This window comes from Sceloporus undulatus, chromosome 11 (assembly GCF_019175285.1).
Source record: "Sceloporus undulatus isolate JIND9_A2432 ecotype Alabama chromosome 11, SceUnd_v1.1, whole genome shotgun sequence".
NCBI classification, from domain to species: Eukaryota; Metazoa; Chordata; class Lepidosauria; order Squamata; family Phrynosomatidae; genus Sceloporus; species Sceloporus undulatus.
The window spans coordinates 4,927,352-4,952,487 of NC_056532.1; the positions used below are offsets into that span (position 1 = coordinate 4,927,352).

The following is a 25,136-nucleotide window of genomic DNA, read 5'->3' on the forward strand; positions in this document are numbered from 1 at the left end:
TCTATCTATCTTATGTCTGTGTATACACATAATGTTTACTGGCATGGGTGCAAGCATTCACAAACCTTAACACATAGCCTTTCACAAACATTGACAGACTTTTACATATCGAGCACTAACTCGACATACACTTTAAAAGGACTTAGTCAATGAATTTGTTTCTTGTTGACTAATGTCTTGGGTGTTTTGGCCAGAGTTGTTCAGAGGGGTTTGCCTTTGCCTTCCCCAACGGCTGAGATGATGATGATGATGCTTTATTTATACAACGCTGTAGATTTACACAGCGCTGTACAAACAATAAAATAGCTAAAGTAAACCCAATCTAGGAAATAATGCATATAAATAATACACAACATGAGAGACGTGGGTTTTAATGGCTGAGATGGGAACTGGACCCTTCTCTTGAATGATTAAATCTAGGCCAATCTTCCATATTAACGACGGCTGCTTCGTTGCCCCTGTGACCCCTTCGCCATGATAGTTGTGGCTCTTCAGGGCAAAGATCATGGCAAACCATCTCTGAATCCATCTTGCCAAGCCTATTCCATAAAGCAGAGTTTATATGTGAAAGTACATCATCGCAATGTTGTCATACACTGCAAGGTGTTTCCAGAGGGGTTCCAAGCCTCACATAACACTCAGTGTTGAAAGTGTACCAAAGGCAAGGAATGCTGCTCAAAATGGCGGTCTGAGGGCCAGCGATGCTGGTTTTGGGACAGTTTCCAGGAAGGAAAAGTCGCAGCCTAAAGGCCCAAATGGGGTCCTGGCTCTTGTCACAAAAATGGCGGGAGATGCCTTCCCCTCACAATAACTTAAGAAGCACTGGGTCATTAAAGGGTTTCCTCATGTGAAAAGGACAGAAGGAGATGCTCACAAAACGAATTTAAAAACTGCCTTAAAGGGTGTCTCTCTATACCAGCTTCTGCCTGGACAGACGCACTTCCTTTGTGGGTTTGAACATTGCGTTTTCTGTCACATCGGTGTGGAGAACCTGAAAATCCTGAGGTAAAAGTTGCCCAAAACATAACACAAAATGTCTTTCTTGAGGGTTTTATTAGTTAAGGAATATGGGGTCAAATGGTGGGGGGTATATTTAGGGGGTAATGGTAATGTTAATAGCTGGGGATCGGGGGGGGGGCAAATAATAGATCTCCAGACCTGGTCCCCTGCATCTTGGGATCAACTATTGGGATCATGGTCATACATTGCCAGCTTTGTACAAATTGGCAATAGGACCCTTCTCTAGTATGTATGAAGTGTGGTTACATACAGTGGTTTTGGCCTTTGGCTTTGGAAGCCTGGGTTTCCGTGTCTTACCAAGGCCTGGAAAGCACATAAACAGCCCTAACATACAAGGGTCAGATACACAGGTTTAAAGAGGCATTCCTTCCAGGCCTAACCATATCTGCACTTGATACAAAGGGGATGAATGGTATTCAAAATGGCGGCGTGTTGCTTCTTGGTGACTACAGTACAAGCAAAAGGTACAAACACAAAGCCCCTTTATTTTGGACTGTCTCCAGGCAAAAGGCTCCTAGTCCTCATTGAGGACCACGACGCCCCGCCCACAAGCCTTGTTCCGCCCCTGCAAGCCAAAGGGGCGTGGCCGACGGAGAGCGGGAGCCAATCAGGGCGAGCGTTCCTTTCCCTCCGCCCCCCGTGGGCGGGGCTGAGGGACGAGGCGCCCTCCTTCCTCCAGATGGTGAGGAGGGGCGTGGCCGAGCGGAGCCCCCGCCTCCTCCTGGCGGCTCTCCTCCAATAGCGGCGCCGCGGGGCCTGAGTGGCAGCGGCGGCGAGCCAATCGAGCGGGGCCGCCCACATTCTTGTCAGAGAGCGTCGGTCTCGGTGGCGGGCGGCAGTGGCGATGGAGCGTCCTCCGGGAAAGAGCGCCCAAGGCCCGCTGGGTTTGCTGGGGCGACGCGGCGGCCCCGGAGCTGGAGGCGGAGGCCTGGGGGAGCCCCTCGAGCGCGACGGCTTCGAGCGGAGCCAGGTAGAAGGAGCGGGGGCTGCAGGAGATGCTGGGAGTTGTAGTCCCCAAGAGGGGAAGGCGCCTCGCTTTCGTGGAGAGGCTGAATGGGGCTAAATGGGACCATTGAGGGTGGTCTCTCTATAAAGGCTTATTTCTGTGCTGCCTTTGGACGCAATGGCTCCGGGGAAGCATCACTTTCTCCGGGGGATGTGGACTCCATCTCCCAGAAGCCCCAGGCAGCTTGGCCAGCTGTCAGGAACGATGGGAGTTGAAGTCCAGAACACCTGGAGCAAGGCCGGGAGGCTCCATTGCAGAGCCATGGCTTCCAAAGGTAAAGGCAGCCATTCTCCCCCAGCTGCTCCCTGGAGCCCTCCAGAAGCCTGGGATTGCAACTCCCAGCATCCCTGGGGCTATGTGTTGCCTTTTGGGGGGGGGGGCTCAGGGCCATGGTGGCAAGCCGAGCGAGGTTCCTCATTGCAGCCCTTAAAACAGGCTTTGCAGAGGGACCAAAGGGAGGAGGAGGCAGATGCTGAGCCAAAAGGTCAGTGAAGCTGGGAAGCATCCCTCCCTATTCCAAGGCCCTTCCCTTCTCCTTCTCCTCCTTGTGGCTGTTTGGGGATTCTGTGGCTGGAAATGGGGGGGGGTCTCTGTGTGATCATCCTGGGGCCCAGCCCCATAGAAGAAAGCCAGCCCTTGCCTTGTGCGCAGTTCTGGTGCCGTTATCAGTTGCTGCTGCTCTCTCTGTGATAATAAAGCGCTTGGTTCCACTAGGTCTTTTCCCTTGAACAGAGCTGATCTGAACAAGGCGAGGACACGAAGTGCCGGCCAAGGCCCCAAAGAGGGAGACTGCGGCTGGGGAATGAAGCCCTTCGCACGGAGGCCTTCAGATCCATGGCGCAGAGCCCAGTCCTAGAGGAGGCCCCAAGGACCAATGAGGACCCCATTCGTTGTGGTCCATTGGCTTATTACATATCGCAAGCCTCTTAGAGAGTGCTGAGTTTGGGATGAAGCCACAGAAACAGAAATGCTGCTGCTATGGCTATTGCCAGTGATGCACAATATATACAATATGCTCACCTCAGAAAGAGGTGATTTATGCACATAGCTGCTTCGTTTTAGTGCTTCCCTGATATGGAAACGAACAGCTGCACAATTAAATGCATGCCACCATTCTTTTGCACAGCCCTCTGCCCCCGCAGCTGCCCTGGGTCCCATGCCAGGCTTTCCTGCACCTTCGCTCTGCGCCAGAAGCTCAGTCAGGAACCTTGCAGTTGTGGTCCTGCTTTTCTTCCTTTGCACAGCTTTGGTTGTTCTTGTCGATGGCAGAAGGGAGACAAGGAGGGAGCATAGAGGCAACCTCCGAATGAAAGGCTGCCTGTTGTTGTGGAGGCTGCGCACGGAGGCCCTTGGTTGCCCCCTGTTTCTCCTTGTTCCCCAGCCGAAGAGTGGAGCTGCAGGAGAGAGCCCTTCCTATCCCTATGTGCCAAATGCATTGCCTGGCAGGGTGTCCTTGGCCCTGTGTCACACCTTGTTCCACACCCATGCGCCTGTGGAGCATGATCCTTGTGGTTGCCAGTTGGCTAAATGTGCCAGGTGACTCTTTCCAAGACTTCCTAACAGCCCCAGCTAATGTGGCCGAGATGGTATTTGATGACAGGAACATGGGAGAGGGAGCGACAGGAGGAGAGAACCGGATTGCAGGGGATGTATTGCATGTGCATGAAAGGAAGGGACTCCCCAAATGCCAGGGACGAAGGCGGGGAGGGCAATGCACCTACATAACATTGGAAACACCAGGCTCCTTTCTCTTGGAGCAGGGAAGGGCAGGTAAAGGCTTTGCACTCTACCCAGTGAAAGAACTACACTTGTCCCTCCATATTCACCAGGGTTAGGGGCACAAGACCCCCGTGGATATGGAAGAACCGCAAATAACCAAAATGCCATGTTTTTACCTGAGAGGACACCTCTCTAGGGATCTCTAGGTCCTCCGGTGCAACTCTGTGGTCAACGGCCGACAAGACACTGACCAAAGGACTGCATTGGAGGAGCTACAAAGGCCCAGTAGAGTAGTGTTCTCTCTAGGAATCTCTAGGTCCTCTAGTGGGACTTTGGTTAAAGTCGACCATAGAGTTGCACTGGAGGACCTAGAGAGTCTTAGAGAGAACATATTAACCAAACCCGTGAATAATCAAATCCTCCAAAGCCCCAAATATGGAGGGATGAGCGTAGTTGACAGTTACGGTGTCACAGAGGAGCCGGTGAATCTGTTTCCTAAGCATCCAAAATGCGTGGGTGCGGGAACCGCGCCATTCGGTTGCTGGCGCACATGGCTCACTTTGCTTCCTGTTCTCCCTCCCTGCTGCGTTGTGGGACCCCAGCCAAAGCGATTATGGTGGAACTGGCCAGAATCCATAAAGAGCCCCATCCCCTCGGGAGGCAACCCAAGGCAAGTCCTCCTCCCTGCAGCCTCTGCCTTATTATTGCCCCTGAAAGTGGGGCAATGACTGGAGGGTCTGGCAAGGCCTGGAGTGGGGCAGGGGAGACCCACATGTCTTGGGGGAGGAGGACGCCTGGTGTTGGGGGTCTGGATGTGGCCACAGAAGGGAAAGGTAGCAGAGATGCTCAGCGATGGTGTTGCTTCTCTTTTTCCCTCCCCGGGATCCCTTCCCTCCGTACTGATTTCACAGCCTAGTGCTCCCTTTTGCAGAGTGACCTAATTCCTTTGCAGGGAGGAGCGGGAGGAGGCCGCAGCATGGCTCCATTATGCTGGTGCTCAGCAGAAGACGGTGGCATCATATGAAATATTTATCACACGGAAGGGAGGCAACCTCCGTCCGGCAAAGGGCATGTTGCGGAGGGGAAGGGTGCATTTGTGTGTCTCTCTCAGGATCTCTCCTGGGATTCAGATGGTTTCAGAACAAAACAAAGGCCCAGCCAAAGTGGCTGTCTGATGCCAGGAGGGCGCATGATGCTGCTCCCTTGTTTCTTTTATCCAGCCCAGGTGCTTGTCCCACAGCAAAGCCTAGCAAGCTCAGCAGTGGCAGGGCTCCCTAAGGCTCTCTCATAACTGCCCCTGGACAGGACACTTTCTGCCCACGGGTCTTTAGGCCGTTTGGGATCCGGGGGGACCTTTGCGCAGACCGTCTCCATAGCCTCTTGAAAGTCCCACTTGTTGATCTGCCTGGTTCTGCCTTTGACCAAAAGGAGGCAGTGAATGAACACTGCTGAGTTGGGCCTTTTGGGGTGGCAAGTGGATGGCAGTTCCGGTTGTGTAAAGCAGGAGCCACTGGTGCTCCGAAGCTTCTGGAGACATGGGCTGTGTGTGTGTTGTGCGCACTGTTTGAGGGCTGGGCTGGCATGCTCTTGGTGGCCAAAGTGTGCAAGACCTAGAATCATAGAGTTGGAAGAGACCGCAAGGGCCATCCAGTCTAACCCCATTCTGCCATGCAGGAACTCTCAATCAAAGCATCCCCATTGACAGGTGGGCATCCAGCCTCTCTTCAAAGACCTCCAGGGAAGGAGACTCCTCCACAATCTCTAAGGAAGCATCTGCCACCATCAAACAGCTCTTACCATCAGGATGTTCTTCCCAATGTTGAGCTGGAATTTCTTTTCCTGTAGTTTGCATCCATTGCTCCATGTTTTAGTCTCTGGAGCCGCAGAAAACAAGCTTGTTCCCTCCTCAATATGACATCCCTTTCAGGTATTTAAACACAGCCCTTATATCCCCTCTTAACCTTCTCTTCTCCAGGCTAAACATCCCCAGCTCCCTCAGTCGCTCCTCATAGGGCTCCATGGTTTCCAGACCCTTCACCATTTTAGTCCCCCTCCTTTGGACACATGGCTCCAGTTTCTCCACATCCTTTTTAAACTGTGGTGCCCACCCTAACCCTAACCTCTTCCATTCCCTTCCAGTCCAGCCTCCCCAAGATGTGGGCATGTGGGCTCTGACTGTAAACCCAGCCCTGGAGGCACACTTTCAAACTAACATGTTGGCTTCTGTACTTTGCACAGAGCATTGCATGGCAAAAATCAGAGGACTGCCAAGGGTTTTGATCCGCCTGCCTTCGAATGCACTCAGATATGAGGCCTTGGAGCTCTTCCCTAGAAGCACCTCCCTTGGCCACCCTTCCCAGGCCCCCATTTGTTTGCCTCTGTGTGTTTGTGTGTGTGTGCATGTGTGCGCATATGTTTGTTTGTCAAAGCAGCCATTCTTCTCTTGCTCTCTTTGCCTTTGGTGTCCTTGCAGGGGATACCCTTTGAGCCCTTTTGTCAGTGGGGAGTTGTGGGCTTCTGCCCCACGGCTTCCCCTTTGCCTTGCTGATAAGCTGATCTATGGGTCAGGTTGGGTGCTTTGGGAGGGAGACGGTGGACACTGGCGTTCCTTGTTCAGCAAAGGAGCGCCAGGGAGAAAGGTTTAAGAGAGAGGAGAGCGTTTAACAGAGGAAGGGAAATGGAGACAGCTTCTGCTGCTGCTGCTGCTTTCTTTGCAGGATTTGCAGAGGATGGGACCCTGCCTGCTTGGCACTTTCCCTAAATGTATTTCTTTTGCAACCGGCGTCAGTGGGCCCAGATGCCTCTATATGGCCTGGAATCCACCTCTCTGGTGCTCCCAACGGAGGAAAACGCAGCCATTTAGTATGGGATTTCTCTCCTTCCTCCCAGCCGCCTTTGGGGCCAATGCTCAGGCCAGCTCAGTTCCCTTGGGGTCCTGGCCCCAGAGGGACAGAAGGCCTCCTTTGAAAGACAAGAAGGAAGGAAGGAAGGAAGGAAGGAAGGGTCAGTCCTCCCTCCTCCAGAAAGGGCAAAATGAGGACCGGGAGATGGGTCTCTGTTCACATAGGAATTGCTTTGCCCCCCACTTCATTCCTTTCCAAGCAAAGTGCGTGGGCAGCAGAGGCCTCCGCCATCTTTGCCTCTCTGCAAAGCTTTGGAAGAACAGGGTAAAAATAGCCAGATCAATAGTGGCAGCATGAGGTTCCCTTTCTCTGGGTCTGAGAGGCAAGCTTTGCACAGCCTCCTGAGACTGGGTTTGTCCCAAGGCAGGGCATCCAATGCCTTGCCCTCCATGCTTCTGGAGCTGCTCTGTGCCCAAAGGCTTATAGGGCAAAGTGTTTCCCAGGATGGTCAGACCTTGGATCACTGGACCCTTGGAGATGGCTGAGGGTTAGCCTCAGACTCCGAGATGCCTGGGTTTGCCTTCCTATGAGAGTTAAGGTTGCCTTGAAAGCCCAAAAGACACACTATCTCTGACGACTGATGGGACGGACATCAGCGGTGTCTGCCAAAGTGTGCCATGGGGCAGCTGCTGGGTCTGGCGAAATATGTAGACACATATGTTTTTGCCTGCCCTGGAGCAGGAATCCCTTTTCCGGTTTATGGCAACCCTAAGGCAAAGCTGTGGCAGGGTTTTGTTGGGGCTGAGAGAGTGCCCCAGTGGGGCTGAATGCAGATGGGGGCCCTCTCTCCAGAGCCATGGGGCCATTTGGGGGAAAGTAGGGGGGTCTTTGAGGATGGCCTGGGCCTGTGTCAGGGACCTTGGGGTCCTTTGAGGGACCCTTTGTGACAGATTTAAATGGGGGTCCTCTGGGCCTGGGCTCTGGGTCCCTCCCAGAAGGGCATTTCTGTGCCAGGATGGCCCTGGGCTGTGTCTCGGGGGTCTCTCAGGGTCCCTCTCCTCTTCTTCTGGGGCTCCCTGCTGCCTTTCGAGGAGGAGGAGGAGGCCTTTTGTGGTGTCGGGAGCGCGCGGGAGGCGGGAGCGCGCCCCGCCTGGACCCTCCTTCCTTCCCTCCTTCCTTGGTTCCCTCTGGCAGAAAGAGAGGGAAGGAGGGAGGGAAGGAAGGAGGGTGCCTGGGGGGCTCCTGGCCGGAGGGCGACGCAGGAGGAGGAGAAGGAAGAGGAAGGGGACCACCGCTGCCATGGAGGGGGGGCAAGATGGTAAGCCTTGCCGCCCAGGAGCAGCCTCCCTCCCTCCCTCCCTTCCTCCCTCCCTCAATCCATCCTTCCATCCCATCCTTCCATCCCTGCCTCTGTCTGTGGATGGAGGCAGCCCCCCTTCGGCCCTTCTTCTTTTTTGGGGGGGGGGGGCTGGGGGTCCCTGTCTATTCCCAGGGAATGAATTGAGGGAGGGGTCGTTTGGAAAGCAAGAAGGCGGCTGATTGGCTCCCGGTGACATCATGCCGGCCGGAGAGGAAGCCCAAATCCCCCCCCCCCGACCCCCCATCATCAAGGGAACCCCCTTCCTTCCTTCCTTCCTTCCTTCCCTCCCAATGGAGCCCTGGGCGCCTGGAGGGGCAAAGAGACCCCCCCTGGGCATGGGAGGCAGGGGCACAGGGGTCTGGAGGGGAGATGGCAGGAGACCCCTCTCCTTCCTTCCCTCCTTCCCTTCTTCCCCCCTTCCCCCTTTCCCTCCCCCTTTGGCTCCAGAGAGGGTCCCGATGCCCCCCAGGAACTGTGGGAAAGCCCTGGCAGTGCTGAGGAGGACCATCCTTGGGTCTGGGCTTGGGTTTGGGCTGAAGGGTGTGAAAGTGGGACTCCCCTTGTCTCCCTCTGGCCCCCAGAGACAGAGGGGCCCCAGTCCTTGGGATGCTTTCAAGGGAGGCCAGGGGTCCAGATGGCAGAGAGGGAGGTGAAGGTCTCACTGCCTCTCTAGGGACCCTGCCTGGAATGGAGGCTGAGCCCTTGCCCTACAAAATGGGGAACCTCCTCCTCCTCCTCCTGTGGCTCTTCTTTGGGGAGGAAGTTTGTGGTCAGTGCTTTTGCAAGGATAGGGCCCAGGCCATGCCATGTCATGCCATGGCACTGGACCTGCTCCTCCTCTTATTTGTGGACCTTTTAGGGCATCTCTAATGCCAGCCTGGGAAAGGCTCTGGGCTGAGACCCAAAGGTGGCAATGGGGCTGAGGAATTGCCAGGCTTTCTGCCTTGGCACCAAAGGGGCATTGCTTACCACGCTTAGAGACCACCGAAATGGCTGGCATTCCTCTGAGCCAAAGGTCCAGGTTTTCCTAGCCCCACTCCTCTTCCTGGAACTGGTTTCTTGTGTTCTGGATGCTGGCCTTGGAAGGCTGGCAGAAGGGTCCTCTGCTGAGTTTGATTGATTCCTGGTTTCTAACGGCTGTGATTTTAATCTGACTTTAACTTTGTTCATCAAGGAAGTCGACCGAAGCAAAGCTCCTGCTGCCCACTTCTTTCTTTCAGTTAGCCTTAAAGGGGCTGCAAGACCTCTCTCTTGGGATGTGTTTAACTTTCATGGCTGGGCTGTTTTCTAAACAATATCCCTCTCAAGCCCTTGCTGCCCTTTCCGCCAGTGGCTCCTATTTGAGAAACGGATGTCCACAGGCTCTGGTGGGGCTGGACCCTTGGAGGTCTTGCTTTTGCCCTGGTTTGGAAAGCAGCGCCAGCCCTTTCTTTTCCTATACAGAGGAGGAGGCAGGGCTGGCCATTTCCTGCACATTGCAAGGAAGAAGAGGAGGAAGAAAGGCTGGATAATGGCCTGCTTTCAGCCAAGCCCTGGGCGCCCCAGAGGACCCAAGCCCCATAGGAAAGAGAAGCCCTGGCTCTCTGGAGGGGCGGAAGTGGGGCTCCATGGTCCTCCCTTTTGCAAAGGGGGCTTTGCATTCATAGGCCTTGCAGCTGGGCCTCAGATCCCTGGGAGGCAAAGGCTGCCAGCTGCTTGGCAGGCCATCCACAAGGAGACTTCCTGCCTGCCTGCCTGCCTTCCTTCACTCATAGATGAGGGAAAGTGGGGGATGCTGACAGGGGAGGCCAGGGCCAGCCTCAGACCCTAGTCATTTTAGAAGGAGCTCTTGATGGCTTTCCAGAGAGAGCTGGGGCCCAGAGTTCCCGTTGACCAGGGTGGGGCGAGGAAGGAGGGTGGGGTGGTGGAAAAAAGCATTCCTCGGAGGCGGCATCCGTTTTCAAAGCAAGTTTGATGCCAGTGCGAGGGTGCCCATCATCCCCCTCCCGCGTCCCTCCTGCTGGCCCTTCCAGGTGGCTCAGAGATTTGCCCAGAGGGGGGCGGCTTGGCCGGGGACTGTGGCTCTCCTGCTGGGTCTGAACTGACCGGAGCCTTGGCGGGATTTTCCTCCCTGGAGGCTGCACCTGTCAGAGATAACAGTGGTGTGCATTTCCCTTGCCTGGCTGATGGGAAAGAAGGGGTGCCCTCTTGCATCCTGCCCCTTCGTGCCTGCGGGCACAGAACCTCTTCTTGACCCCTGGGGCCAGTGGGTGCCCTTGGCGCTTGGTACTTTGGGGGCGGGAGGTATCCTGGCCATCCTCTGGGGCAAAGGAAGAGATGCTCACAATGGGGAAGGGATCCATGCCTTGGGGCGCTTGCATTTCCTGGCAAACAACTGAGCAAACTTTCATTTCCTCTCAAGATGTCGAAATACGGAGCCAGGCAGTAAGGCCGAGAGGAGTCACTCTGGGCAGAAGGAGGCGCGAAGATGGTGGGAATGGCATGCCTCCGGAGGGAGGGCTGGGACCACTCTGCCCTTTCCAGGGGCCTTAGTAGGGTTGAAATCCAGGTCTTCCTATAGCTCTCCTTTAAGGCCACCTTTTCCAATCAGGCTGGACTACAATTCCCACAACCCCCACCCCAGCCAGTATAGCTGGCAGACCACCAGAGCCTTTCCAGGCAATTTGGGGGCTGGTGCCAGCCATGGCCAGGTGCTGGGAGTGTGGGGTGTGTTTGTGAGGAGGTGGCGTCTGCCTCCATCTGCAACTGCGGCCTTTTCTACTAACGTCCCCCTCCTCCTCTTTTCTCCGCTTTCTTTTTTAGGCTGTCAGCATCAACAAGGCCATTAATGCTCAGGAAGTGGCTGTCAAAGAGAAGCATGCCAGGAATATCCTTTCAAGAGTCTGCAGCCTGCGGAGGAGGAGGAGGGAGGAGGAGGTGGCTGGAGTCCCTTTGAGGCTGGCAACATCTTGCCCGTGCCCAATGATGGGGATGTGGCTCTGGGCTGCTCCAATGTATGGCTTGGGGAAGGATACCTGCTGCCAAGCTCAGCCTAGCTGGGTACAGGGAGAGGAGCTCTTCTTGCTGGTCACCTGTCTGGGGAATGCACTCTGTACATGGCCCATTAGCTTCAGTTTTAGCTGGCTTGGGCTCAGGCTCAGTGGTTCAGCAGCAAAGCCAAGTGCCAGCATCTGGCCTGCTGTCCCTTCCTCCCTGTCACTCTCCATCCATTTCTGGCTGCCATGGGAAGACTTTGCATCCTTCAGGGCAGGGCAGGAGGGCCTTTTTTGCCTGGAAGTGGGATAGGGAGAGGGCAATGTGGGTATGTGGAAGGGAATGAGGAGAGCATCTTGTTCCCTCTGCTCTGGCATAGGGTCATGGAGGGCAGGTCTCCAGATCTGGTTTTCCTTAGCTGGCCCCGCACCCTGCATCCTGGGAACACACCATGAGAAGGGGGCCCACACTTTCTGGTCTGTCGTGAACCGCCTGCCCCTCTCCAGCAATGCCGTCCTCTGCTGGAAGTTTTGCCATGTCTTCCACAAGCTGCTCCGCGATGGACATTCAAACGTAAGGTCTTATTCTTCCTCCTTCCCAAAACCTTGGGGAGCCTCCTGCTTCTCCACTGAACTGGCTTTCTGGGGATGGGGGCTTTGGGGCTGCATCTCCTCCAGGCCTGGCTTTCAGTGGGCATTTGTTTCAATGGACCCAAGGTGGACTCTGGTCTGGGGGGCAGAGCATGTGTGGAGTTTGCTGTGAAAGGGAAAGGAGAGGGCCTAATGTTTTCTTTTGGGTTGCTGGTGCCGGTTAGTTATGTTTGCTCTGCTTCTGTGTCAGTGGATATATGAGGCAAATTATAAGATTAAATACAATGCAATGTCAGATCACCAGTAACAGTCCTTTTAGAAACAGTTTAAGGCAGCTGCAGATCTAACCAGAACAAAATCCAGTTCTGGGGCTGGCTATAGGGCCCAGCCATTTCAGTTAGGCATTTGGCCAGCCTTGTCCCCTTCTGCTCCTGATGCTTTCCAGTGTTTCCGCTGGTGCTGCTCTCTCACTTCTTCTCTCTCTTCCTCTGACAGGTTTTGAAGGATTCTGTGAGGTATAAGAGTGAGCTGAGCGACATGAGCCGCATGTGGGTAAGTGCTGCCATTGGCCAGGCAGAAGGTTTGTTTGCTCCTTAAGCCTAGGAAATGGCTCCTCTGGCCTTCCCATTGGGCAGGGGAGCCCTGGGCTCAACCACACTGAGAGCCCCTGCCTTTCTCCGCAGGGCCACCTGAGCGAAGGCTATGGGCAGCTGTGCAGCATCTACCTCAAACTGCTGAGAACCAAGATGGAGTTCCACACAAAAGTAAGGGGCTCTTCCTGCTTCCCCTCCAGCTGCCCAAGGAACCCGGGATTGGCATCAGAGAATGACCATGTTTCCGTTCTCTGCAGGGCCCTCATGCAAATTGTGTGTTTGTGGGGGGGCTGGACAAGGGCCCACTGGCCGTATCCCTGCCTGGGCCTTTTGAATGGCAGAGTGGATGGATGAGGCAAAGGGAGGGCGAGAAGCCATAGGCTGGCTGGACTCTTTTCTTAACTGCCCTGGGCTTCCCTCTTTGTCAGTGGCTTGTTTGCAGAACGATGCCCTTTCTCTCCCGTACCATCATGGCCTTCCTGTTGAACACTCTGCTTGCTAGAAGTTGGGGTGGTTCCTCTTTCAGTCAAAGGATCTGAAAAATAAAGCCAGGGAGAGAAGGGCTATGTGGGCATTGCATGCCCAACTCTAGAGGTTATGGTTTCCTGTAAGTCATAGGTGGGCATGGAGCCTCCAGTGGCAGCCAGGTAGTGACTCCCTTGATGGGGCAAAGGCACTTCCGAGGGAGGCCCATTTGGCTCACAAGTGAGGGGACAAAGCAGAAGCCCCAGGCAGGCAGAGGGGATTGCCCACATGTTGCTGGACCCTTGAGGCTCTCCCTCTGCCCACCCCTCTCCCTGACTTGTGTCGCAGCCGGGTTGTTCTTGGCTCCCAGCCGTTTGCCTTGGCTGCATCCGTTTGGGAGTGGAGGGAGGGATGGAGGGATGGACGGAGGGCACAAGTATTTATAGAATGGAATCTGGCTCTCCAGACCAGGAGGCAGGGCTGGCGCTGGCTGGGCTGCCTCTCCGTGGCTTTGAGACCGACTCAGAGTCTCTCTGAGAGGTTGACAGGAGTGCAGCCCCTCTGTGTGTGAGAGTGCATGAGAAAGTGTGCGCATGTGTGAGAGAGCGAGTGCACAGTTCCCTCTTGCGGTGGGGAATGGGGGAAGCAGCAGTGTGTTTTGCGGGGGAGACAAGCTGCTCAAGCCAAGTCTCCCAGCCAGTGCCAGCTCCAGCTATCCATCCAAGTTCCTGTTTTCCCCAAGCCTCCGTTCCAGGAGCGGCTCTGCATCCTCCGATCTCCACTTCCTTTCTGTCCTGGCCTTGTGTTGTGGCTCCCTGTGAGTCAGAAGTGGAAGTGCTTTCCTCCTCCTTTGCTGTGCTGTGGGCTCCTAAATCTGGGGCTGGGGAGGGGTGAAAAGATCAGCCTCCCTTCATGCAAAAGAAGATCCACTCTGGCCCAGCCTTCTTGACCCCCCTGGGCCATGGCATGACCCCCTCCTCATCTCCCTTTTCTCTTGGCCAGAACCCCCGCTTTCCTGGAAACCTCCAGATGTCAGACAGGCAGCTTGATGAGACGGGCGAGAATGACGTGAACAACTTGTGAGTGTTGGGAGGGAGCCAGGGATGTGTGCCCAGGGAGAGGGGTCCGTCTGGAGTCTGGGCAGCAGCTGTGGCCAAGGTCTGCCCTCACCAGCACCCCCCGGCCGGCCATCCATGCTCTAGTTGGAGGGCACTTCTGGAGCCTCCTCCATTCTCTCTCTCAGTTTCCAGCTCACTGTGGAGATGTTTGATTACCTGGAGTGTGAGCTGACCCTCTTCCAGACAGGTAAGGCTTTCCTTTCTCTTAGAATGGCTGAGGTAGGGTTTCCTTCTTCTTCTTGTTCTTTAAATTATACCAGACCTGCACAATAAATATGATGGGGCAAGAGGGGACATGAGGTAGGACTCTGTGCCCTGACTGAGAAGTTACCACTGAGGTCCCTCTCGATTTTGGATTGAAGCCTAGTTGGTAACATTGGTGCCTGTAGAAGGCTAGTTGCCCCATTGGTGGGCATTCCCCACTGAAGGCCAAATGCTTGTGGCGGTGAAGGAGAAAGGGGCTGGGAAAATGGCTGGGTGCGGAGCCTGACCATCTCTTCCGGGGCCCAGACATTTGGGATGCCTGGGGGCTTCTCTCTCTCCCCGCCTTGTGAGTCCCCCTTGACCCCGTGGTGCTCCTTCCTCAGTGTTCAGCTCCCTGGACATGTCTCGCTCGGTGTCGGTCACAGCCACTGGCCAGTGCCGCTTGGCTCCACTGATCCAGGTCATTCTGGACTGCAGCCACCTCTATGACTACACAGTGAAACTCCTCTTCAAGCTCCACTCCTGTAAGTCAGCAGCCCTGCCTAAGGACTCTATTCCTCAGTGTCTGCACACTTCCATGCTTCACCGCCTCTCAAGGACAGATCTTTGTCCTTTTTCTCCCTTTGGGGTGAGGTGGGGGGAGGCTTGGGCCACCTGAATTGGGCGAGACCTAAGCCAGCATCCCTACCAACTGTTTTGTGGAGAGGATGTCTGAGCAGACGGTCGGTCTTCCCAGGAGGGTCAACTGAGCCGGTTCCCACGAGGGGCAGAGGAGACTGGGAGGTGGGCTCTCAAAGGTTGCGGAAGTGTTTGGGCGCTTGTGGTCTCTCCCATGAGGCTAGCAAAACCTCTTCTGGTGTCTCTTCTTCAGGCCTCCCGGCTGACACACTCCAAGGCCACAGGGACCGTTTCCTGGAGCAGTTCAAAAAGTAAATCTGCCTTGTGCGTTTGTGTGTGTGAGGGAGTGATGGCAATTCCATGTCAGCAGTACATGTTTGCCCTGGTGTCTGATCTGTGGCTGGTGCTTGATCAGTTTGTGTGCCTCCATTTTGCACCTGTGGCAAGAGAACGTGCCATAGCCACACAGATGTGACTGGATGTGGCATGGCTCCCTTCCATTGATAGTTGCAGGAGAGAGGGTGGGAGAGGATGGATGGGTTGGATGCCCTGGTCCCTTCAAGTGGCCAAACTTCAGTTGCACCACCTCCTGAGAAACATGGGCCTGGGTTGCATCTCTGGCTCCCTGTGCTGCTTCAAAGCACCATCCAGGCCTCACATACGAAGGAATGGGAGACCTTCCCTGGCTTTGGTTGTCTCTCATGCCACCCTGCTGCACTCAGGTTGCCTAACATTGGACTATCACCTCTCCAGTTCATTTCTCTCTTTTGGTGGAAGGGCCTTCCTTTCAGTTGACCTGGGCAGGAAATCAAGACTTGACTCCCCCTTCCCTTTTTTCCACTGCAGGCTGAAGGACCTTTTCTATCGCTCCAGCAACCTGCAATATTTCAAGCGTCTGATTCAGATCCCACAGCTGCCTGAGGTGAGGGCCACCCCTTCCCCACCACCTTGGAGGACCCCTCGGAGTACCCTAAAGCCGTGGGCAAAGGCAGCGGAGAGGGGGACTGTGCAGGGCCACCTGCGCAGCAAATGCCAACCCCTCTTTCCACCCCTCCAGAATCCCCCCAATTTCCTGCGGGCCTCAGCGCTCTCAGAGCACATCAGCCCCGTTGTGGTAATTCCCGTGGAAGCCTCCTCTCCCGACAGCGAGCCCATCATGGATCTTGTGGAGATGGAAACGTCTTCCCAGCAGGTGAGCCAGGTGAAGGAGAGGGCCCCATGGTTTGCTCAGAGGGCTCCACCAGCCTCCTCCTTCTCCTTCCCTTGGTCCTCAGGCTCCATGGTTGAGAGGCTTCTTCTGTTGTCTCCCATGGCTCCCCACCAGCCTCCTGTGGATTTGAAGGCTCCTGTCTGCTTTTCTCCTTCTAGAACCTCTTTGACAACAAATTTGACGACATCTTCGGCAGTTCGTTCAGCAGTGACCCATTCAACTTCAACAGCCAAAATGGGATGACCAAAGATGATAAGTGAGTGCCAGTCCCTCCCTCCTTTAGCAGAGGGAGCTTTGCTTCCAGCAGTGCAGGGCTGCTGTCGCTTGAAGCTGAGGTCCCATTCAATCACACCAGCATCATTGATGTGGTGAGGTTGGGCCAGATTGTGCTATTGCACAAAGACAGACCTGCTGTTTGCAGGGCTGTGTGTGTCTAGTTGTGAGTGGCTTGGCTGCACTGGGAAGATGCCATGTGTGAGAAGGGAAGGGGTCTTGAGACGAGTATGGAGCTTTTCTTCCTCCTCCTCCTTTTCTTTCTCATCGGCTGTCATGGCCCTGACTTGGTGAGCCTTTCCCTGCCCTGGTTGCCATATTGTTAGGTTAGGCGCATTACTTCTGAATTTCACAAGAGCATCTTTTGCTTTCTCCTCCCAGGGACCGGCTCATTGAGCAGCTGCACCGGGAGATCAGTGCCCTCAAGGAGGAGCTGAGCAACTTCAAGGCAGAGGTGAGTGTAAAGCCCTTCACACACCCAGAATTGGGGGGAAGGAGGGAGAGGTCTTCTCTGGGCCTGGGGTCCCAGTCTGGGGTGATGGAGGAGGCACTTTTCCAAGGGAGACCAACAGACTTCAAAGAGGTGCCCCCCGCCTTCCTTCTCTCCCTCCTTCTGTGGCATCCACAGAGCCATCGCTTGGTGGTGCAGCTGAAGGGGCGCATCAGTGAGCTGGAAGCCGAGCTGGCAGAGCAGCAGCACCTGAAGCAGCAGGCCCTGGATGAGAGCGACTTCCTGCGCACAGAGCTGGACGACCTGAAGAAGCGGCACGAAGACACTGAGAAGGCCCAGCGCAGCCTCACTGAAATCGAGCGTGAGTCAGCGGGCAGCCCAGGCTGCTGCCATGGGAGCCTCCTGCCTCTGCTTAAGAGCCTTTCCCATCCTGGAGGTTCAAAACGCAAGAGGGCAGACAAGAAAAAACTGGTTCTGAGCCCAGCCTTGTTGGTTTGCATTGCAGGGAAAGCGCAAGCGACGGAGCAGCGCTACACGAAGCTCAAGGAGAAATACAGTGAGCTCGTGCAGAACCATGCGGATCTCCTGCGCAAGGTAGTGCATGCTGTTACTGCTACCTCCTCCTTCTCCTCAGCCAAGGAAAGCCCATTGGACCCTGAGAAATGGCCTGGGGGAAGCCCTTCTTGACATGGAGGTTATGCCCACATGTCCCTCCCCTCTTTCTTTGCCCTCTCTTGCTATTCCTCAGAACGCAGAAGTCACCAGACAAGTGACAGTGGCCAGGCAAGTCCAGGGAGATGCAGAGCGGGATAAGAAGGAGCTGGAGGATTCCCTCCACCGCCTGAGTGACCAGGCCCAGCGGAAGGTGAGGGGGAGGCATGGGCAGGGGAAGGTGGTGGTCAGGGGATCCTCCTGGAAGCGGGCACCAACCTCTTGTGGGGCTCTTCCTTCGATCTCTGGCAGACTCAAGAGCAGGCAGAAGTCTTGGAAACCTTGCGGAGGGAGCTCCTGGCCAACAAACAGGAGGTCCAGGCCCTTAGGGGCACCCTGGAGTCCAGTGTACAGGTAGGAAGGACACTCGTCACCCCTTCTCTTTGCCACGACCCCTCCGGAAAAAGGGTGGATGGGTGGGATGCTGGTAGCAGCTGGGATAAGCAATGGGAACGGGAGTAATTAAGACAGGGAGAGGCTTTGTGGTTGAGAAAGCAGGACTGCCATAGACCCTGACCCCTGGGATGGAGGGAGTGAGGTGGGTGGGGGTCCCTGTGTGTCTTATGGAAGCCCTCACCTCTCCTCCCCACTTTTCCACATCCCTACTCATTGCCCATCTTCCTCACTAGTCTGAAGCGGAGCACAGCACTTTGCTGGCCAACTTGCAACAGGAGCGGGCAACTCTTGCTGATACTGTCAATCAGCGTGACCAGCAAGTGGCCGCCTTGGAGGCCGGAGTCCAGCAGCTGAAGGCCACCCTGGAGAGCCAGGCCGAGAGCAGCAGGAAGGCCACCCAGGAGCTACAGAGTCGCCTGCAGGAGAAGGTCGGGGGAGTCCGGGACAGTCTTGAGTGAAGGGCCATGGGGCAGCTTCCACCTGGCGGCCAAGGGCAGGGGCTTGCTGACCCCTCTCCCTCCTTCTGGGTCCCCAGGAGCGCGACACAAAGGCCCTCCAGGAGCAGCTTCTGGGCAAGCAGTTTGCCCTCCTGCAGTGCACTGTGAAAGAGGCTGAGAAGATGGTGCAGGATGCGCTGAACCGACTCGAGGACCCTGCGCACGTCAGCTGCACCAGTTCGGCAGGTCAGTCGGGTGGAGGAGAGGCCCCTTGCCTCCTCCCTCAGCTTTCTCCACAGGCCAAAAAACCCACCTGAAGTGTATGGGGCATATGACTAACACCATCCAAAGGAGTGGTAGAAGGAACCCCAGAGTGGGCATGTAACTGGCTTTAATTGCACCGTTCAAGTTGCTGCCCTTGAAAGGGCTCATGTAATGCCTCCCTCTTTCCTCTTCTGGGGTGGCCTAGACTACCTTCTGTCCAGGACCGTTGCAGCTTCTGAATGCACCGAGCGGCTACAGGAGGCATGCAGCCAGTACCTTTCTGACCAGTCAGGTGAGACATACAGAGCCCTTGCGTGCTGCCTAGAAAGCAGCCCACAGGCAGCATTGAAACCCCAAGCCGTTTGGGACCCTTCGCCCCACTGCAGACCGGCTCTGCTGATGTTGGCGTTTGGTCTCGCAGTGGGCACGAGCACCAGAGGTGCTTTTCTCTCCTGCAGCCTAAAGAGCTTTGGATGCTTTGGACCATACTTGATACCCAGGGCATGCCAGGCTCACACGCTCTCGGTTTGCCCCTAGATGTGGGGACCTTGCTGCCCTGCGTGTCTCTCTTTGCCCACCTGATGGGCGATACCATCCTGCAGGCAAGCGCCACCTCGCACATGGCCCCCATGGAGTCTGCTGACCGTGAGTGTCCCCTGCCCGGGCAAAGTGTGGCGGAGAGGCCAGGTGCTCCTTGGCTAGTGACTGAGCGGAGCCTCTGCTCTACCCTCCTCAGTGCTCTTGGAGGCCAGCAGGCAGTGTGGGGCGGAGGCGCTGGGCTACCTTGGGGCTCTGAAGGACAGGGCTACGCTGGAAGGGGCTGACTGCGCCAGTGTCAGGACGTGCCTCAGCCGGATTGCTGCCATTGGAGAGGTGAGTGCCTGCCTGGATGGGGAAGGGGGAGAGATGCTCTAGAAAGGCAGTAAACCCACACCTTGTCTCCCCATGGCCCTCCCCTGCATTTTTCCACTTACAGAGGAAAGTTTTGAAAGGGAGGGAGGGAGACAAGAAAAGCACCCACCCACCTCACCCCTTTCCATCCCAATCCCTGGTGCCCCCCGTGACTAATCTCCCCTCCTCTTACAGGACCTGCGTCCAAAAGGCCTTGATGTGGAACAGGAGAGACTGGGGGACCTGGTGGACCAAGAGATGGCGGCCACGGCAGCGGCCATTGAAACTGCAGCCACCAGGATCGAGGTGAGGCATGGGGCGTGGGTTGCAACCGCCTTCTTCCAGGAGAGGATTTCTTTGGGGGCACTGCTGCTCCTCAGCCTTGAGAGCATCTGACTGGCAGTGGGTTTCCCCCTTTGATGACTGTGGATGTAACCCTCCTCCCCCCCATCAAAACAGGAGATGCTGAGCAAGTCGCGGGCCGGAGACACCGGAGTCAAGCTGGAGGTCAATGAGAGGTGGGTATCAGAGGCCCCTAGGATTGCTCTGCCCACTGTTAAGGTGGGGAATTGGGAGAGGCTTGGCTGCAAGGGTCCCCATCTATATCTGCAACATTTGATGGGTGGGTCAGTTGCCTTGGGCCATGCAAGCCCTGCTCCTCCTGTCCTTGTGCAGCATGGACCACAGGCCTCACAGCAGTGCCATGTGTGGCTAGAAGGGCATCACAGTGGTGACATGAGTGGGGAGAAAGGCAGTGTCAGATTCCCTCTGCCATGATGTCTTCTTCTGTCTTGCAGGATCCTGGGCTCCTGCACAGAGTTAATGCAAGCCATCCAGGTCCTGGTCTTGGCTTCCAAGGACCTCCAGCGAGAGATTGTGGAGAGCGGAAGGGTGAGTCGACCTGCAGGGCACTCTCCCTGTTGGTGCTCTGTTTGGCAAAATATTGGCAAGGTTCAAGACATGTTGGTGAGACACAGTCTGGATGGATGATGCATAGAACATGCATATACCAAAGGCAGCAACTCCTTTTCTGGCCTAGGGAGCAGCGTCCCCCAAGGAGTTTTACGCCAGGAACTCCCGCTGGACAGAGGGCCTGATCTCTGCCTCCAAGGCTGTCGGCTGGGGAGCCACTGTCCTGGTGTAAGTCTGGCGGGCGGGGCCTCCTTGGGGCAGGCAGCTGGGCAGAGGCTCATCCCTCTCGGTAGTGCCAGAGGGAACAACCCTAACACTCCTCCTTTGCCTTTTCCTTCCAGGGATGCCGCCGACCTGGTGGTCCAAGGCAAAGGGAAGTTTGAGGAGCTCATGGTCTGCTCACATGAAATTGCTGCCAGCACAGCTCAGCTTGTGGCCGCTTCCAAGGTACAACTTCCCCCGAGGCAGCTGGGCCTCCGGAGGCCCAGTCAGTGAGCTTTCTTGCCAGCTTACCATGCGGTGGGTCTAGTTCTTTGGGGAGATGAGGGAGAGGTCTGCAGTGGCTTTCTTGCTTTTGGCCTTGGCCCTTTTGCCCATGGGCCCCATAGTCCCCTTCCTTCCTGCCAGGAAGCAGGTGGGAGAGGAGCCCCTCTCTGACTCTCCTGCTTGGCCTCCTGGCAGGTGAAAGCAGATAAGGACAGCGCCAACCTCAGCAAGCTGCAGGTGGCCTCTCGGGGAGTCAACCAAGCCACGGCCAGAGTGGTGGCCTGCACCAAGTCAGGGAAGTCCCAGATCCAGGAGACAGGTGAGTCCCAGAGGCCCCCTGGGCATCTCTGTAGGGGCAGAAGCAAGGGGAAGGGGAGCTCCGCAGCTCCCCTCGAATGGGAACCACATGTTGGATACGTCCTCCTTTGCAGACAGCATGGACTTCTCCGCCATGACGCTGACGCAGATCAAGCGCCAAGAAATGGACTCCCAGGTAGGGAAGGGAAGGGAAGGAAAGAGGTGGGTGGGGAAAAGCCCCAGGTAGGAGGCCTCCTGATGCCACAAGAGCCCCTTTCCTCTTCCCTTTCCTCTTCCCTTCAGGTCCGGGTCTTGGAGCTGGAGAGCCAGCTGCAGAAGGAGCGCCAGCACCTGGGGGACCTCCGCCGGAAGCACTACGAATTGGCTGGAGTCGCTGAGGGCTGGGATGAGAATGGTGAGTCCCTCAGGTGTCACCACTCCGCATGTCCTCACAGTCCCTTCCTGACATGATATTGTTGGGAGCAGAAGCATCAGGGCAGTGGCTTCCTTGCCATTAGCCTTGCCCTGTTTGCCCATGGGCCCCATAGTCCTGCTAGAGTTCATCTGCTGGGGTGCCCAAGGCCTTTCACGTTTGGTCTTCTAGGAAAACACTCTTAGACTTGCACATGCACAGACTGTTCTGAGGCGGCCCCTCTGTCTTTTCTGGGGGCAAAACACTCAGGGCTCCCGTCTCTCTGTCTTTTTAGGTGCCAACTTTGCCCCCTGAGGAGGCAGCCAGAGAAGAGCCTCCTCCTTCTCTTCCTCCTCCTCTTCCTCCTGGCAGGACTTCTGTTCCGGCCAGAGCAAGGGACTCTTTGGGAATGCGACCGCCAAGGCCTCTGCTGACCGAGAGGACTTTCCACTCTGAGGCCAGCCATGCCAGAGGTGGGGATGGAGATCTTCCTGCAGGGTGCCCAGGGGCAGCGGCAAAGGTGGGGCCAGGGTGGGCAGGGGTCCTGTCCTGTGGGGCCCTGTGGCCTCTGGGCTCAGCTGGCTTTCCTTTCCTCCTTCCTCCCCTGCTCAGCCCACAGTTCGGTCCCTTCTTTACCTGCCGCTGAGCAACCAGCCTCACCCCACAGTCCTCTCTGTGAAGGCTGCCTGGCCTCTGCCAGAAAGGTGTGCTGCTTCTGCCTGGCTGCTGGCGCCCACCTTTCTTGTAGCTTCAGAGCAGTTTACTGTGTTTTCAGCCAGCAATAAACAGCTGAGATTCTTACAGGGAGGGGAGGCAAGGGCTGTAGACAGGGAAGGGGAGCCATGGTTTTTGTTTTTGGGACATCCTGGGGCTCCAGATGCCCACCAGCTAGTCACCCCTTTGCCATGGCACAGACTTTGGGAACAAAGCAGGCACTGCCTCATGCCGGGTGAGTGAGGCTGGTGTCTGGCCGGCCAGGCCACCCTCCCTTGGCATATCGTTTGGCCTGTCAGCCAGTCTTAAGAAGGGAAAGTGGCACCCAGGACAGGAGCCATTGCTGCAGGCAGCTGGGCTGCTGTGGCTGCAGAAGGAGCTTCCCCCTGGCAGCTGCCAACCCCTCATGATCACTGTGAGCCTCAAAGGGAAGACCCCCCCACAACTGCTAAAGGAAGAGAGGAATGGGGCTAATGTCCCAAATGTGTCCCTTCACTGAGCTGGGCTTGCTCTTCCTCTCTGGGAGGCAGAGGCCTTCACCAGAGGAGGAGGAGGAGGCAGCAGTGCTAGCCTAGCCCTGGGCCATTTGAAGCCAGGCTGGTAGCCGCCAGCTAGGAGGTGCCTCTTCTGATTCCTGCCAAGCCCCTGGCTGGCCAGTGCCACTTTCAGCCGGACAAGCCTGGGAGCCTCCAGGCAGAGGACCTGTCCTGTCTCTGCCCTCCTCCTCCATGTGCCCACAGGGCTGGTGCCGCCTTGTCAGGGAGGCAACCCAATGGAGGTTCCCACACAGTGCCCTCTGAGGCTGTGTACCCCCTCTCCTCACTGCAGGCCCCCGGTTCCAGCCAGCAAGGCTGGGCGCTTCAGGCTGCAGCCCAAGCAGGGGTGCCTGGCTCTGGATGGCTCCCGAGGGCGGCTGGTGCTGCTTTGGAGCCTCTATTGGCTCTAACATGGGCTAGGCACACTCTCCCTTGACCCAGGTGCCTGGGCATTGCCCTCCTGCCCCAAAGTCACACCCGGAGGGCCTGTTTCTCGCACACTGCCATGGGGAGGAGAGGGTACTGTGGGGTCCTTGTTCTCCTCTAGGGTCTTCTGTTGGCCTCTGCCCCCCCCCCCCTTCCCTGGCCCCCCCTCCCACAAGCGTTGTTTAGACCAACAGCCTCTTATCAAATCATCGGTGCCTGTTATGCTCCAGCCGCCGGGCTGGTAGCCCAAGAACCAAATAGCCCTCTGCCCACCGTCAGCACGAATGAGGCTGTGCCTGCTGCTGGCTGCCTCCATCTCCAGAACAAGCCTATTGCCCATGAAGGGGGCAGAGGGAGGAGTGGGGGGCAGGCAGGTGGTCAAGGCGGGTGGCCAGCCCTGAGGCAGCCCCCTCGCAGCCCTTCCAGGGCCAACGCTTCTGCCTCCAAACTACCTCAGGTTTTCAGGCTGAGTGTCCAAATGCCTTGGGAGGCAAAAGAAGGGATGAGGAGGCAGGCGTGCCCGCTCTCTCTTGCCAACACTCAAGTGGCTGCCCTGGCGCTTGCTGCTTCTCTTCTCCTTTTAAAAAAGCTATTCCTGAGGGTGGAGCGGGGTGGTCTGTCTCCCATAAGTGACCAGAAATGCTTCACCGCGTAGGCCTGGCAGTGGTGGGGAGGGTGCCCCTCTGCCCAGCCATTGAACCCGGGCAGCCAGTTGTCCTTTGCCCCCCCCCCCCCAAGACTTTTAATTATTGGATTAAGTACAGGCTTCTCCCCCCCCAAAAAAAAAATCCTCTTTGTATATTATGTTGAATGTGTGTTTTCAATTTTTAAATAAACATTTCAGCCCGTGCCTGATGTGGGCCTGTGTTTTGTGGGAAGAGCACTGAGATTTGGGTGCCATGAGCAGCGCTCATCACCATCACCTTTGCTCTGGAGTCAGTCCTGCTCTGTGTGGTCCCTCTGGCACCCTTGCACCCCAAGGACCCCCTTTTGGGGAGGAGGGACTCTTGGGTGGCCATTCCCTGGAAGCGCCTTCCTGGAGGATTCCTCCATGATGGCCCTAGTTTGGGGAGGAGACCTTTCCCGCCGTCCCTGGGAAGGCCGGCACTCCTTGTTGATGTGCTCCTGTTGGCATTAACTGGTGAACGGGAGGCTGTTTCCCTGGCATGTGAGCCTTGCTTTGCCCACAACGGAAGGGGCAAGGGGACCCTCCAACCTTCGGACCCTCACCCTCCAGGGTCTCCTGTGTTTGTGAAGTTGGGGAAAGGGATGCCCACGGCCCAGTTCTCTCTCCAGGGCTGGCAGTGAGGGTGAAGGGTGTCTGTGTCCTGCGGCCTTCCTCCTCCTCTGGATATCGTTGGACTGCAATGCCCATCAGCCCCTTTCTGGAGGCTGCAGTCTGACTGGAAGCTGTCTTGCCTCATAATAATAGTTTTGTTTATTAAAATTTCCAAATGCTGTATATAAAAAACATATTCAGGCGATTATATATTACGTAATACTGTATAAAATATAAGCCCCCCCCTCTTAGAAACGTCTACTAATGGCGGCTTCCTTGACTCCTGTGCCCTTATTAGTAACAATAATATTAATAACAGTTCATTCTCATTACCCGCCTCTCCCCAGGGATTGAGGCAAGGAACAGCAGACTGACCAATGACAGCCTTTTGATGGAGTTTAAGTATAAATGGTGTGTTTTAAGGGGAGTTGTGCATTAAAACAATTTATATTCAAACCCATATTTTAACATGGACAGTTTTAGAAACCCTCCGGAGATCAGTCCCTAATACTGCCTTAAGTTCTTCCCCAATTGGCATGTGCTTTGATGGAGAGTTCCTGCATGGCAGGATGGGGTTGGACTGGATGGCCCTTTTGGGGCTGTCTTCCAACTCTTAGATCCTATAAGAAAAAGCCCCTTGGCCGGCAGTGTCCAGGGTCTCCTTCTGGTCAGTGGATATAGGATATAGGAGGTCTTTCACGGTCCATTATTTGGGGTGTAAGAATGCGCTCTTCCCATGCTCCGAAGCTCCCTTCTTCTCAGGCAGGAAGAGAGGTGACAGTGTGCATGAGAAGAAGGGGTGTGGCTTGCACGTGGCCCCGCCCCTTCTTAGGCAAGAAGAGAGAAGTGTGTATGAGAAGAGGGAGGGGTGTGGCTTGTGAGTGGCCCGCCCCTTAGCCAGGAAGAGGCAACTGCATGAGAAGACGAAGGGG

The 25,136-nt window shown here is 56.0% G+C and overlaps 1 protein-coding gene across 2 annotated transcripts; it reads left to right on the plus strand.

The window, feature by feature from the left end:
• Positions 1-1,840: 1,840 nt before the first annotated feature.
• On the plus strand, positions 1,841-23,775 carry HIP1 (huntingtin interacting protein 1). 2 transcript variants are annotated; one of them, XM_042442513.1, is made up of 31 exons: positions 1,841-1,990; positions 10,751-10,814; positions 11,352-11,494; positions 12,007-12,063; positions 12,195-12,275; positions 13,572-13,648; positions 13,813-13,874; positions 14,275-14,415; positions 14,763-14,820; positions 15,356-15,431; positions 15,567-15,701; positions 15,878-15,975; positions 16,374-16,446; positions 16,621-16,804; positions 16,949-17,037; positions 17,192-17,308; positions 17,407-17,508; positions 17,784-17,978; positions 18,086-18,233; positions 18,457-18,543; positions 18,789-18,896; positions 18,988-19,124; positions 19,338-19,448; positions 19,602-19,660; positions 19,940-20,033; positions 20,182-20,282; positions 20,396-20,501; positions 20,736-20,859; positions 20,972-21,033; positions 21,141-21,252; positions 21,545-23,775. In XM_042442513.1, exons 1-31 carry the CDS (start codon positions 1,865-1,867, stop codon positions 21,562-21,564), a joined length of 3,147 nt encoding a protein of 1,048 aa, XP_042298447.1. In that variant the 5' UTR covers positions 1,841-1,864; the 3' UTR covers positions 21,565-23,775. The 2 variants fall into 2 exon arrangements, with proteins under 2 accessions (XP_042298447.1, XP_042298446.1); XM_042442512.1 differs by lacking the exon at positions 1,841-1,990 and adding an exon at positions 7,478-7,906.
• The last annotated feature ends 1,361 nt before the right edge of the window (positions 23,776-25,136 follow it).